General features: G+C 52.0%; 1 protein-coding gene and 1 long non-coding RNA gene across 3 annotated transcripts; one reads left to right on the top strand and one right to left on the bottom strand.

Annotated features, from left to right (window-relative positions):
- Positions 1 to 1,666, top strand: Camk2n1 (calcium/calmodulin dependent protein kinase II inhibitor 1). The gene is made up of 2 exons (XM_010625787.1): positions 1 to 198; positions 1,483 to 1,666. Exons 1-2 carry the CDS (start codon positions 33 to 35, stop codon positions 1,551 to 1,553), a joined length of 237 nt encoding a protein of 78 aa, XP_010624089.1. The 5' UTR covers positions 1 to 32; the 3' UTR covers positions 1,554 to 1,666.
- A 1,052-nt stretch (positions 1,667 to 2,718) lies between these two features.
- Positions 2,719 to 10,582, bottom strand: LOC104863414. 2 transcript variants are annotated; one of them, XR_780558.3, is made up of 4 exons: positions 8,543 to 10,582; positions 7,916 to 8,028; positions 6,659 to 6,754; positions 2,719 to 3,049 (listed from the first exon to the last, which is right to left on the bottom strand). It is a non-coding gene; the product is annotated as an uncharacterized LOC104863414 (long non-coding RNA). The 2 variants fall into 2 exon arrangements; XR_780556.3 differs by lacking the exons at positions 2,719 to 3,049; positions 6,659 to 6,754 and adding an exon at positions 7,444 to 7,605.
- Positions 10,583 to 12,874: the final 2,292 nt, after the last annotated feature.

Genomic DNA, 12,874 nt, shown 5'->3' with positions numbered 1-12,874 from the left:
GAGGTGCCGCCGCCGAGCCCCCGGACGCGACCATGTCGGAGGTGCTGCCCTACGGCGACGAGAAGCTGAGCCCCTACGGCGACGGCGGCGACGTGGGCCAGATCTTCTCCTGCCGCCTGCAGGACACCAACAACTTCTTCGGCGCCGGGCAGAACAAGCGGCCGCCCAAGCTGGGGCAGATCGGCCGGAGCAAGCGGGGTGAGTGCTGAGCCCCCTTCTCCAGCACCCCCTTTCTTCCCCCGCGCCGCAGCCTGCGGGGGTCTCCCAGCCGCGGGAGCCCGCTGCGCCAGGACGGGATCTTCTCCCGCAGAGTGGGGGATCCCGCACTGCGGGTTGGGCCAGGGCGGGCCGCGGGTACGTGTCCTCTCGGCCGGATCCCCGCTAGGGTCACCCCGGGGGCGTGGCGTCTTCTAGCCGCAGTGGACGGCGGTGGGTTCTACCCAGGTCCCCACCCTCGCCAAAGTTTGCTTTGTGCCCCCCCCCAGTTTTGCGCAGTGGAGTTGCAGCTGCGTTCGCTCTACGGTCCTGGGGGGTGTCCCAGGGCTCCCCAAGGGACGGCCTAGGGAACCGCGGGGTTCAGGGAGAGGATCCCACTCCTTCTGGGAGGGCGAGGGGCACTTGGGTGGCACTGGCTTTTCATGGTTACTTGGCAGGGGCTGGCTGTGGGTTTGTAAGCCGGGGCACTCCGAGCGGGAGCGGGAGAAGCCCCAGAGACAGACGCTGGGAGGCGCCAAGAGGGAGCCCCGAGGCGCGGGGACGGCGAGGGAGCCCGACGGCTGTCGGGAGAGCCTGGGTCGCCCCGGGAGAGTGGAGAGTGGCCAACCCCCCGCACTTAGAGACCCAGAGACCCCCCCCCCGACTGAGAAAGGTGAGGCTGGGTGGAGACAGTGAGGAAAAAGGAGGAGACTACGAGAGCCCCAGGTAGGCAGCAAAGGGAGGCTCTGCCCTTGCTGCAGCAGCTGGGAGAGCAGAGGGGCCAAGGCCGCTGGCCCGTGCACAGGGGGCACCCGCCCAGGCCCAGGTCTGAACCCGCCCGGCCGCCCGTCCTTTCCTGCTTCCCTGCACTCCACGCCGAGCCTCGTCCAATAGCAATCTGTGCCTTCCAGGCATCTCCAGGGGACCTAGAGACCGGGAGACTTTGGGCCCCTCCCTGCCCATTCCCATTTTTGCCTCCGAGCCCCCTTTCTCAGTCAGTGGTCTGGAGAGAGAAGGACAGGGACCCTGGCTGCTGCCGGGCCCTGGGTTTGCGCCCTCTCCTCTTCCTTTTAGGACCTAGCCGGGACACAGGTTGAGGGGTGGGCAGTTCAAAGCTAGAAAGGGCAGGGACTTCGGGCGCACAGGAGGATGGGGCTGTTCCCACCGCAGCGAGCCCTCCTCCTCCTTTGCCCTCCTCCCCAAACCTCGCTGGGGGTAAAGCTGGGTGTTTAAGACCTCTCCGTAGGCCCAGTCGTGCTCACCTCTTTTCATCCCCTTTTTTTACAGTTGTTATTGAAGATGATAGGATTGATGACGTGCTGAAAAATATGACCGACAAGGCACCTCCCGGTGTCTAACTCCCCCAAAGACAGTGAGTTAAGAAAGAATGGGAACAGCGGCCGTAACGGTTATTGGCAAAAGCATGAAAAAGAGAAAGCACTTTGAAATTTATTACTAGCTTGCTATCCACGATGAAAACAACAACCTGTATCTCGTGTCAGGCCGGGAGACAGATGAGGCAGGAGGTGGAGAAGGAGGAGGAGGAGGAGGTGGAGGAGGAGCAGCAGGCTTTGGGCTCCTCTGCAAAAATTTAAAAAAAAAAATACATAAAATAAAAAAATTAAAAATCACTATATACACACATATAAAGAAATAAAAAAGAAGTCTCAGTTGCAGCTATTTGTCAAAATTTATATCTATTTCTTTTTATATACGGTGAATATTGCGCAATTATAGATCTGGATTTTGAACCACTTAATGTAGCGGCAGCACCGGGTGTTTTGAGGTGTTGGCATTCTTTGCTGATTTGGCTGTACCCAATGTTTACATTATTTAATCTTGCAAAAACGATTCTGTGCACTTGGGATGTGAGATGCTGTCCAGTTTTATTTTTTTGTGTTATCCTTGGATGTACAAAAAATCAGAAAAGGATCTCTGTAGATACTGTTTCATTTTACTCATCTTTTGAAGTTATTAGGAATGTGTTTAAAACAAGAAGATAACTTTTCTAAGGAATGGACCATAGACAGGATCCTGGTTTTACTTTAAAATGCATTGTAAAGCTTGTGTTTCTTTGTTGTTGCAAGCTATTTGCCCAAGTTAATGCAAAAGGACACATTTTATATGTCAGAAAAAAAAAACCACGAAAAACAGAAAAAAATGCTTGAGCTTTTTCTAACCTCCCTCTGCAGTCTGTTGTGTGAGCCGCCTGTTTTTTTCTCTAATATTGTGTCAGTTTATTCTCTTTAATGGACTGTAAAAAAAAATGTAATCACAAGAGTGCCAAATATCTTGAAAATGCCAAAAGGCATTTTGGTATCTTTCCTTTTCCCTGTGCTCTGAGTCCACATAAAGGAATGCTTGGAGTGTCTTTTCTGTTATTTATAGGGATTCTCTTAAGGCACACCAGCTGCCTGTTTTGCATGGTATTTGCAAAAATGCCTCTTGCGTGAGGAATCTTTTACCATTTTCCTTTTTTGTTTGTTTGCAACTTTGGACCTCAAGAGGTTTCCCTTCCTTTCTCAGTTTCCTCTTTTCATAATTCAATATTCTGTATGTTGCACCTTGAACCAGCACACAGGGCTATTTCTCCAGTGTACAATAAAGAACTGTTCCTGTGTCTCATTCTCCTCTTTGCTCCACGTTGGTTCTGGGGGACTTGCTGCTGATGTGCTGTTTGCCCAGAGGAAGGAGGGGAGATTGGCTTTAAAGCCTTTGAGGCAGCAGGCATGGGGATGTCTCTGTGGATGGGTTCCTACCGGAAGAGAGGTGGGCTGCACGATCGAGGCCATCTCCATTGTGGATTTACTCCGTTTTGTATTTGTCAGTTGAGGGCTTCTCTGTTCTGCCATTCCTGGTGGAATGGTGAGAGGAGAGATGATGGGCTAGGAGGCTGTCAGTGTCCTGTGTGTCCCCCTGCCCCCCTGGGGTCAGAGCTTTAGCCCTGAGCTACATTCCCAGCCTCATTTGTAACTTGTTTTTTAAAGATGAGATCTCCCTAAATTGATAGATTGACCAGACTGGGCTTACACTTGTGATCCTCTCCCCTTAGCCTCCCAAAGTGGTGGGATTACCATGCCTGGCTGAAACTGCCAGTCTTAAGAGCAGCAGAGAGGCTGACAGACTTGGTTTCAGATACCAGTTCAACTTCCTAGCTAAAGTTGGGGAAGTCCAGGGACAACTTTAAGCCTCAGTTGCCCAATCTGTAAAGTGGCGGATAATCCACCTGCAGCCTCAGGGTTGAGCAGGGTCACACAGCACTCAGTACAGAGAGGCATTCAGTGTCAAGCCATGGTCCAGGGTCAAGGGCCACCAGTCCTCAGGGCAGCCTCTGTTCCAGAGCTCACTGGTCCGGGGATTGAGGATGAGCCCGTTCTTCAGGGCCCACAGCCTGGAGGTTTTAGGTATCCATAGCAGCCCTTCCCGTCGCCACTTGCAAAAGCTTGTTAAGAAAAGACTCCCAGGCCCTTGTTAGGCCCCGGGCCAGTTAATGGTGGTGGTTCAGGTGGCCCGGGGAGGCAGGTTGGGAAGGAGGGATCCGGGTGAAGAAAGGCCTGGAGAGGTTTTCTAACTGGGCTGTCACATCCGGAAGCCCCAGTGCTGGGAGCTTTTAATGTGTTTGTTGTAAAACTGTCAGCTGGGAATCACAACACAGCTCACAGCTCAGTGACAGGATCTGGAGTGTGACTCAGACTCAGGTAAGAGTACCGGGGAAGGCGGGGAGGGAGACGGGCTCTAGGGGCCCTGGGGGAGGGGTGATGTATCATCCCCATTCCTGGGCAGTGGAGGCCTTGAAGCTCAGCAGGCCCAGCCTAGAATTATTCATCAGCACCATCATGATTAGAAGTGGTGGGGACGCTGGAGCTGGGGTTACCCAAGATGATTTGGGGGGGTACCAGTTTGGGGGTGTGTGGCCCTCTTTTTGAACCTGACCTTCCTGAGGACTCCCAGTGCCTTGGAACTAAAGGGTCCTTAAGTACCGTGGAGCCTAGCTATCCCCTTGATCCCCTCTGCTTTACCCCCAAGATGCTGAAAAGTTCTATTACAGAGTTAAGGGCCGGGGCCCCTTCCATTTGGACATCAATCTGTCAAAAGGCAGGAGCCATGTGAAAAGATGTCTTTGGAAGATGCAGTTTCTCTGCACACTTAGGAATAATTACTTCGTACCTGATCAAAGCACTGTGCTGTAACTAAGTGCTTTGCCATTTATTCTCACATGATCAGTCCCGTAACTTTGGAAACCCAGAGCTGTTCACTTTCTTTAGTATGCGAAGAAGTTGAGTCCCCAGAGAGGCTAAAAGGACCTGAGGTATCCTCAATAACTGAGCTTTTGCTGTACACCAGGCTTGCATGAGTCCTATGAAATAGGCACCATTACCACTCTGATTATACTGCACAAAGCAGAGCTCAGAAAGGGTAAAAAGCCCTGAAAGGTGATTTGACCGGTACATTGCAGGGGCAGAACTGGAACCCAGAGGCCATACTCCAGGGTGGGGATGCAGAATTATCTGACCCCAGACCTGGGCTTGCACCCAGCTGCAGCCAAGTCCTTCGGCCCTTAATGCTCCTTCTGTTGGTTTGTTGTTACTGCAGCAGGGGTCAGAATGGGCCAGGGCTTGGATGTGGTCAGCTCTGGCCTGGAGCTGCCCTCTGATGGGAAAGGGTGAGCTAGGGAGCCCTGGGCCAAGGTTCCAGGTCCAGTTTAATAAGTGATGCATTAAAAAGTTCAGCAGTGAATTTGGTTTCTCTGCCCAGGGAGGCACGGTCTGCCTTTCCTCGGGAATCCATTCAACAAAAGAGAAAATAAAAATTTTAAATATGCTATAGCATTGGGTAAACATTTGTTGAGAAGGCACTTTGGGGATTGGGCAGACATCAAATTATACTGAGTGAAGGACATATTTGAAGTGTTTGGATCGACAGCAATTAATATAGACAGGGCTATCCAAAGATCAAGGTGGGGGAGGGTGTCTCTGTATCTCCAATCAGCCAACACAGCACCAGGACCGCATCACTCAAGCTTAACTAATTGAATGCTTGTAATCAGCGTAAGTCTCCCTGGATTCAGTTCTGGTTGCCTGTCCAGGCTGACAGCCCGAAGCAATAGCAAAAAGCACCTCTAAGGGGGGAATTGGCAAATTAAGTTTTAAAACAAAGAGACTGCTTTAAAACAAAATGACCAGTTGTCTGGAGGCCACAGATGAAAGAATGAGGCTGGGGCACCTCTTCAAGAGGGAGCCAGAGCAGACAGCTCAGGTCCTGCTCCCAGGGGCTCAGGGGCTCAGGGCCTGGCAGAAGGCTCTGGCTACAGGGAGGGGACAGACATTGGTGTGGCTGGGGCATAAATTTGGGACTCAGATGATTCAGATATGAACTCTCTACCTGTATTTTTTAACTGCAATTTGGGGGCATCTCTCAAGCTCTTTAGGCTGGTTTCTTCCACAAAATGAGGACGATGATAATCCTCATGAAAGATCACAGGAGAACCCTGTTCACCACCTCATCGTAAGGTCAGATGCATACAAGTGGCAGCCATAAAGATTAATACCGGTGCAGTGCCTGCTCTGTGCCAGGCAATGCACACAGCAGATAGCTCTTATACGAAGCTTATTTGCAGATAGGTTTTTGGCAGCTGCACTGAGAGGGCAGTGACGGCTTCTTAAAGGTGGGAAGGGTGGGAATTTGGACAAACAGTTGGGGAATGGTTTGAGGGCGTTTGCTGGCCTCTCCTGGTCTCCAACCATCCCCCAAGGACCCGGATAAATACAATACTAAGGAAATCTGTGTGCTTGCTCCTAGAAGGCAGTGTCAAAAGAAGTCTACAGCCCTCTTCGAACCACATTGGTGGAAGGCTTCCTATCTGGCTGGAGGAGACTGGCTTTCTGCTTGGTTCAGTTCCTTCCACAAGACTGCCACAAGTTTCTTTCATTTGATAAATATTGATTTAGCACCTACTGTGTGCCTGGCCCTGTGTGAAGCTGAGTATAGAATAGTGAACAAGACCGGAGTTTTTCCTGGCCTTGAGAATGATTATGTATTTCCTATGGAGGGAAGATTGGGATCTAGGGGTTTGGGTACCCCAAAATTCAGCAGCTCAGTTCCTCACTGTGGCAAAAAGAGAGAACCAGAGACAAGTGGGTCTTGGAGACACCCTGAAACCCAAACATAGGATCCTTTTAAGAAAAAATAATGTACAGAAAAGTTATGAAGATAATATAGAGTTGCCATATCCCCTGACCCGGTTTCTTCCTGCTGTTAACATCTGGCATTATTCTGGCACTTATTATTATTTATTATCTTTACCACTAAGGAGTCAACTTCGGAATATTCCTATGAATGGTCTTCTTCAGATTTTTATCTGTTATCTTTTGTGTGTTCCAGGATTCCACGTGGAACACCACACTGCATTTATTTATCGTGCCTCCTTGGGCTCCTCTGGGCTGTGTGAATTTCTCAGACTTACCTTGTTTTTGATGGAGCCGTGGAGAGGTATTTCGTAGCCTGTGCCTCAGTTAGGGTTTGCCTCGTGCTTTTCTCATGGTTCAGGTGAGGTTATGGGCTGTGGGAGGAAGAATATGGACGGAACGCACTCTTCGCATCGCATCAGGGCACAGCTATAGACACGACTCATCTACAGTGGGGCTACATTTTATCATCTGGTTGAGGTTGTGTTTGTAGGTGTCTCCACTACAAAATCGCTCTTTTCTCTCCCTTTTCACACTGCAAGCTCTGGAAAGAGATCATTATGTGCAGTCCGCATTTAAAGGCAGGGAGTTCTGCTCCACCTTCTTGCTCCTTGAGGGAAGGGGCACTTCCATAAATTATTTGGGATTCTTCTGCACAGGCAATTTGAGTGACCCAGTTTTTCAATAGTTTGATGTCTGCCCCTGTGTTGGGCAAGCCCACTGTGGTTTAGATGTAATCACAAGTTCCAGGCAAATGGTGTTGGGGGTGGGGGCTTAAAATGCCCAGAATTCCCAAGGTGCTGCCTGCTCCTTGAGGGAAGGGGCACTTCCATAAATTATTTGGGATTCTTCTGCACAGGCAATTTGAGTGACCCAGTTTTTCAATAGTTTGATGTCTGCCCCTGTGTTGGGCAAGCCCACTGTGGTTTAGATGTAATCACAAGTTCCAGGCAAATGGTGTTGGGGGTGGGGGCTTAAAATGCCCAGAATTCCCAAGGTGCTGCCTGATGACCGATAGATGGAGCCTTACCAAAAAAAAAAAAAAAAAAAAAAAAAAAAAAAAAAAATAAAAAAAAAAAAAAAAAAAAAAAAAAAAAAAAAAAAAAAAGATGAAAAAAATTAATAAAAGCAACTTCCTGTGGAGGATCTGTCACCCTGGTTAGAAACTGTGCAGAATTTTTTTCTTGGAAACCTTCAGGCAGCTGCTCTGGTTTATAAAATCTGCCTATTGGAGGGAAGGAGAAGGGGAAAAAAAAAAAAAAAAGGTTGTCATTCCAGCAGCAGAGATTCTCCCAAACCATATGCAAAAATAAATCCCCGGTGACTGCTGGTAACCGAGGAAACCTGGCAGCTGGAATGGAGCTAGTGGGGTGGCCCCTGGGGATAGAGATCCTGTGTCCAAACCCCCCAACCCCCCTTCCCCAGAAGGACCAGGAGTCCCAGAAAGGCAGCCACCGGGTGTCTCCCACTCCTACCTCCCCAGCCGCAGGCCCCCATCCATGTCCCTCAGGCTCTGCCTTAAGTGTTTGGCTCACCTTGTTGTCCCTTACCCCGGAGGCTTTGTCCCCAACTCAGGGTAAGCACACACCCCTGGAGCCTGGAGCAGGGTCCTCAACCCAGAAACAGCTTTTTTGAGGACAAAGGGTCACTAAGGGGAGGAAGGAAGTTAGGGAAGACAGGCTGGAGGGAGGAGGACTTGGGACACTTGCCGTGGGAAATCCTAACAGAACGGGGGTGGGGTGGGGTGGGGTGGGGGCCAGGCAGAGTGACAGGAAGTGGTCAAGGTGAGAGAGGTCCTGTAAGGCAGACAGCTGGGCGGCCAAGGGTGTCAGGGGTTTGCTCTGAGACAGTGCTCGTTGGAAGAGATTAAGGAATTCATTAAATCTATATCCATTCAACAACTAGGCAGGCCTGGAGGGGGTGGGGCTTGTGCTTGGCACTAGGGAGATTGCTGGCTAAAGCACGGCCTCTTCTGGTTCAGGACCTCAGTGTCAGATAGATGACAATTCAACGTGCACTTCTAGAGGTAGAGGTGGGAGGTGGGCCCCCAGGGAGTGTTGGCAACTCTCAGGGAAACTCCCGATAGCAAGCCATCAGCACCCACCCTAAGTGTCTCAGAGAAGTGTCTCTCTCCATTTCTCAATGTGGAAAATAATATTTACCGTGTGCTGGCTCTAGAGCAGTCATTGTTTCTCACTTTTTGCATTTTGGTTCATTTAATTTCATCATCATCATCATCATCATCATGGCATTTTACAGATCAGGGATGCTGAGGCTCAGAGAGGAAAGGTCACCTGCCTTGGACGGATCCCACAGTTTTAGCGTGGTGGAGTTGGTCCTGAAACCCAGGAAGGCCGTCCAGAGCTGAGCCGGTGGTCTCAACTGCTCCCACCTAAGGCGAGGTGGGGGGTCGGGCAAGACGTTGTTCTATTGCCGGCCCGGAAGCTCCGAGGCTCCAGGAGTGAAGGGAAGGGAGTCTGAGACGGCCCGGGCTCCCGCTGGGGAGGGGAGCCCGAGGATCGGGTTGGCCGTGAACCCTGGACCAGGCCAGCCGGTTGCCATGGAGACGGCGGGGGCGGAGGCGGCAGGCCGGTGGCCCCGCGGGGCAGTTCCGGGGAGCTCCCTCCCTCAATGGCAGGGAGTGGCACCGAGTCCGCACTTGGGGCGGTGTTTTCCTGGCAGCGGGGGCCCCGCTCCCACTCTGGCCGGGGAGCCCCCAAGTCCCCTGCAGCGGTCTGAGCCTGCTGGACCTGAACTCAATCCCCCACGCGTGGCGCTATCTCCAGTTCATCTGTGTGAATTATTTACAGTGTCTGGCGGCCTCCCCAGCGGCCTCCCTCCGCCCTCCCTGCCCCCGCGGTCGGGCGTCTTCGCATCATGGTTCCCCAGGCCCTCTTTGCAGCTACAGAAGTTCCAGGGTTAGGCCCTGTGGGAGCCTCGGGGCTCCGAGCTTCCCACCACCTCCCGCCTGCACCTGGAACCCTTGCCCCGGAAGCGGGGAGCTCTGGCCTGGAGACTGGAGTTTCTACTGCTCTGCTCTGGTCCTCTTCGGGGACACTGAAGTGGTAATTCCTGTTCGGGTGCTTCCTGGACTGCTGACCTAGCCCCACAGGTGCTGTGGAGGCGTGGCCTCTGCGTTGGATCCCTGTGCAACGTTAGGATTATGTCTGCTTTCTCAACTACACTGCGCCCCAGCGCTAAGTCCTCTGTACGTTGCCTGATTTCATTCTCATAGTGAGGACACTGTATATTCTCCCTGTTTCACAGATGAAGAAACTGAGGCTCACAGAGTTTGAGTCACCAGCCCTCAATCAGGAAGCATCCAGAAGTGGAAACTGAGCCTGCGCCTGGCTCACGGTTTCAACTTTTATCCCCTCCTAAGTTCCAGGCCTTGCTGTTTCCTTAGCCTGTGGCCTTTCACACTCCCCTAAAGGCTGCTTGAGCTCTAGGCCCCAAATGCCTGGCTTTGTGCTGGGTGTTGGAGGCAGGCACAGCTCCTGGTCCTCAGGTGCTTCTGTCTGGTGTTGGGGTAGGAGCCAGGTCAGGACAGATGCATTCTCTACTAACGATGCTACAGGTATAGAGCTTGCCATACTGAGGGCCAGGCTTCAACTACGTTCTGTGGTGGAGGCTGTTGGGATTACATCCAAGCAGTGGAGAAAAGGACAGAGGTGGGGAGGGGACTTTGGGTGCAGGAAGACCTTGAGCGGGGGGCACAGGTTGGAGTTTGCTTGAAAAAAGGGCAGGTCCTTTGGGGAGAGGTAGGCATGAGGCATTTACGGTGTCTGGGTTAGGAGGTAAGGGGGCTAGGGTAAGATCTTGGGGTTTCTTGAAATATGAGCTCAAGGGTCGGTATGGAGTAGCGGTTCTCAGCGCACGGCGGGGGTGGCTTGGCTGTCAGGGGACTTGGTGGTGTCTAGAGATATTTCTGATGTCACGATGTGTGGGAGTAGCGGCTGCTCTTGGTATCCAGTGGGCAGAGGCCAGGGATGCTGCTAACCATCCTTTAGTGCCAGGCAGGCCCCACAGGACCGTCCGGCCCAAACCTCATGTGCTCAGGTTAGGACGTCCTATTTCAGAGCCTGGTTAAAAGCTGTGGCTGTGAGATTTGGGGCAAGTCCCTTTGTTGCTCATGCCTCTGTCACCCTCTCTCAGGCTTGAGGAAATAGCTTTCATGCTTATGGGGCACAGTCAGACAGTCACAACCCTAAATGCTCTGCCTGTATTGTCTCATCTGATCCTTATCGCCCGTGAAGAATACTACGCCCACTGCTAAAGGTCTGCAGGGGCATGTGTGCAGCCTCAGGCCCTGTGCTAAACTCTTTATGAATGTTAATTTATTTAACCCTCATGATGACTCTGTGAGGCAGGCACTGTTAGAGTCTTCACGTAACAGACGTGTAAACAGAGGCCCAAGAGGATGCAAGCTTGCCGAGAGACAATGCCCATCTTGTTTGTCGCTGTCCCTGGAACAGTCTTTACATAAGTACTTGCTGAAGAGGAAAGACATCACCTTTCCACGGACTTCAGTGTTTTCACGGATCTCCCGAAGTTATGAAGAAATGGGCACAGAAACGGTGAGGGTCTTATCTGCAGCCACACAGCAGGGACCTTTCTCTTGTTTTCTGGTAGACGTCTGGGAAAGACCCTGGGCAGTTTCTGTGGTCTATGGGAGCCTGGCTGTGTTCCTGCCACTGGAGGAGAGGGGCTCACATCCGTGGGTGAGGGCAGATCTGAGATGCTTGACCGTGACAGGAAGAGGGGCTGGGTCTTCCTGGAGGCCTAGCTGAGCTGGAAAGAATTGCATCTTGGAGTCTGAGGGACAGGATAGCTCAGTGAACACGGTGATATGCCCCATGCCTGTAGTTGGACTTTACTCCTGTGGTGAGTGGGGAGATTTCACTTTAACCAGCTGTAGTGCTGGCCCCCAGGAGCAGGTAGGCAGAGCTCAGGGGAAGGCTGCTTAGTTTAAGATAGTGCTTTGGGTGCACATCTCGGTGAGGGCCGCCCCCCACCCCCAGCAGCCCACAGAGGCAGCAACACTGTCCTTACCCCATCAAGGGTTAGAAAAGTGGTCATTTGTCCAAAGGCACCCACAAGGCCACCACAGACCAAGGAACTTATCCTTGTTTCCTTTTCATGCTTCCACTAACCCGAACCTTCAATACACATTCCATGAGCGACCTGGGCTTATTATTCCTCTGTGGAATTGGACAGTAAGCCTCGGCCTCGGAGTGTGCTGGAAGGGAAGAATTATGATGAACCTCTTAGCACCTGGTACATGCTCAGTGAACAGCAGGTCAGGTCCTTTACCTTCCCCGGGGGAATCCATCTCTAAGTCTGAGTTTTAGGGGAACCCTGGGGCAGAGGCATAATGGAGGAATTAGAGGAAGGGGACCAGGGATAGACCGAGGCTTGGCAGCCTTGAAAGACTGCTCCGCGAGGTGAGGCAAGACTGTGGTGAGTCCTTCCCAGTATGCTGGGCCGTCCTTATGGTGGAAGGTGGAAGACCCTGCTTTGGTCCCACTTTCAGGGAGGGCTCCTTTTCCATTCTCTAAACTGTTCCAGAGTCACCGACAGTAAGCAAAGCTGATGGGGGGTTGGTCTATGCCAACAATCCCAACTGCCCCCTGTCCGCGAGGCCCTAGGCCTGAGTCCACAATACCCTGGCTGTGCTGCCCTTTCCAGAAGATAGAACTTTTTATGCCTCTGTACTTCAGCAAATGTCATTCTCCAAGCTTCCCTCCCACCCTCCCCGTTCAGCCAACTACTGCACATCCTCCTGGTGTCAGTTGAGACGGCACCTCCTCCAGGAAGCCTTCCCTGCACCTGAACTGGGTCCCTCCACCGGAACTGAGTGCCCTGTGCAGCCTGCTGCCTCCATCTGTCCCAGAACTGGGCTCCCTGTGTCTCTTCCTGCATCAGACCACGTTTCCCTCTGGGGCAGCTGCCGGAGCTTTCTTGTTTGTCTCCGTATCCCCAGGGCTTCACACAAATGCCAGGCACATAGCAGTGCCTTGGGGAATGCTGTGGAACTAATGTTATAATAATAACAACCTCTGGCTTATGTGGTTTTCTAGTTTCAAAAGCCTTTTTAGGCAACTGTCATCTGATCTTCACAAAGAACATCGCTTGAGTGGGCAGGGAGAGATCAGGTATGTCGCTTAGGTGGACTGTAACACAGCCCAGCTACCCACACTGTCTCTCCCGAGGCAGGCATGGATATGTTTGTGATATATTTGATTCTGAGTGGGAGTCTCCTTGTAGCTCTGATTCCAGGCTTTCTATCTCTGGGGAGACAGGGAAGAGGCCAGGAGTGCTGCCTTCAAGGCTCAGTGAGGTGTGGGGCCCAGCTTTACCTGGGGTCGTGATGGGGTCCCCATGAGGGCACACTATAGGAGCCAGTGGCTTGCTTCTAGGAACGTTCCTTTACCACTGTGCTGTTGATGGTATAGAATACTGAACATTCAGATAAAAGATATCCAAAGCAGGGG

The sequence above is a fragment of the Fukomys damarensis genome, unplaced genomic scaffold (assembly GCF_012274545.1).
Source record: "Fukomys damarensis isolate Sample0158 unplaced genomic scaffold, DMR_v1.0_HiC HiC_scaffold_23, whole genome shotgun sequence".
Taxonomy (NCBI): Eukaryota; Metazoa; Chordata; class Mammalia; order Rodentia; family Bathyergidae; genus Fukomys; species Fukomys damarensis.
This window is presented reverse-complemented; position numbering and strand designations above follow the sequence as displayed.

What these genes read in the sequence shown, in the direction of transcription:
- Camk2n1 (XM_010625787.1), top strand. Translation starts at nt 33, where the DNA reads ATGTCGGAGGTGCTGCCCTACGGCGACGAGAAGCTGAGCCCCTACGGC. An exon ending in GATCGGCCGGAGCAAGCGGG is followed by an intron (nt 199 to 1,482) that starts GTGAGTGCTGAG and finishes CTTTTTTTACAG; the next exon opens with TTGTTATTGAAGATGATAGG.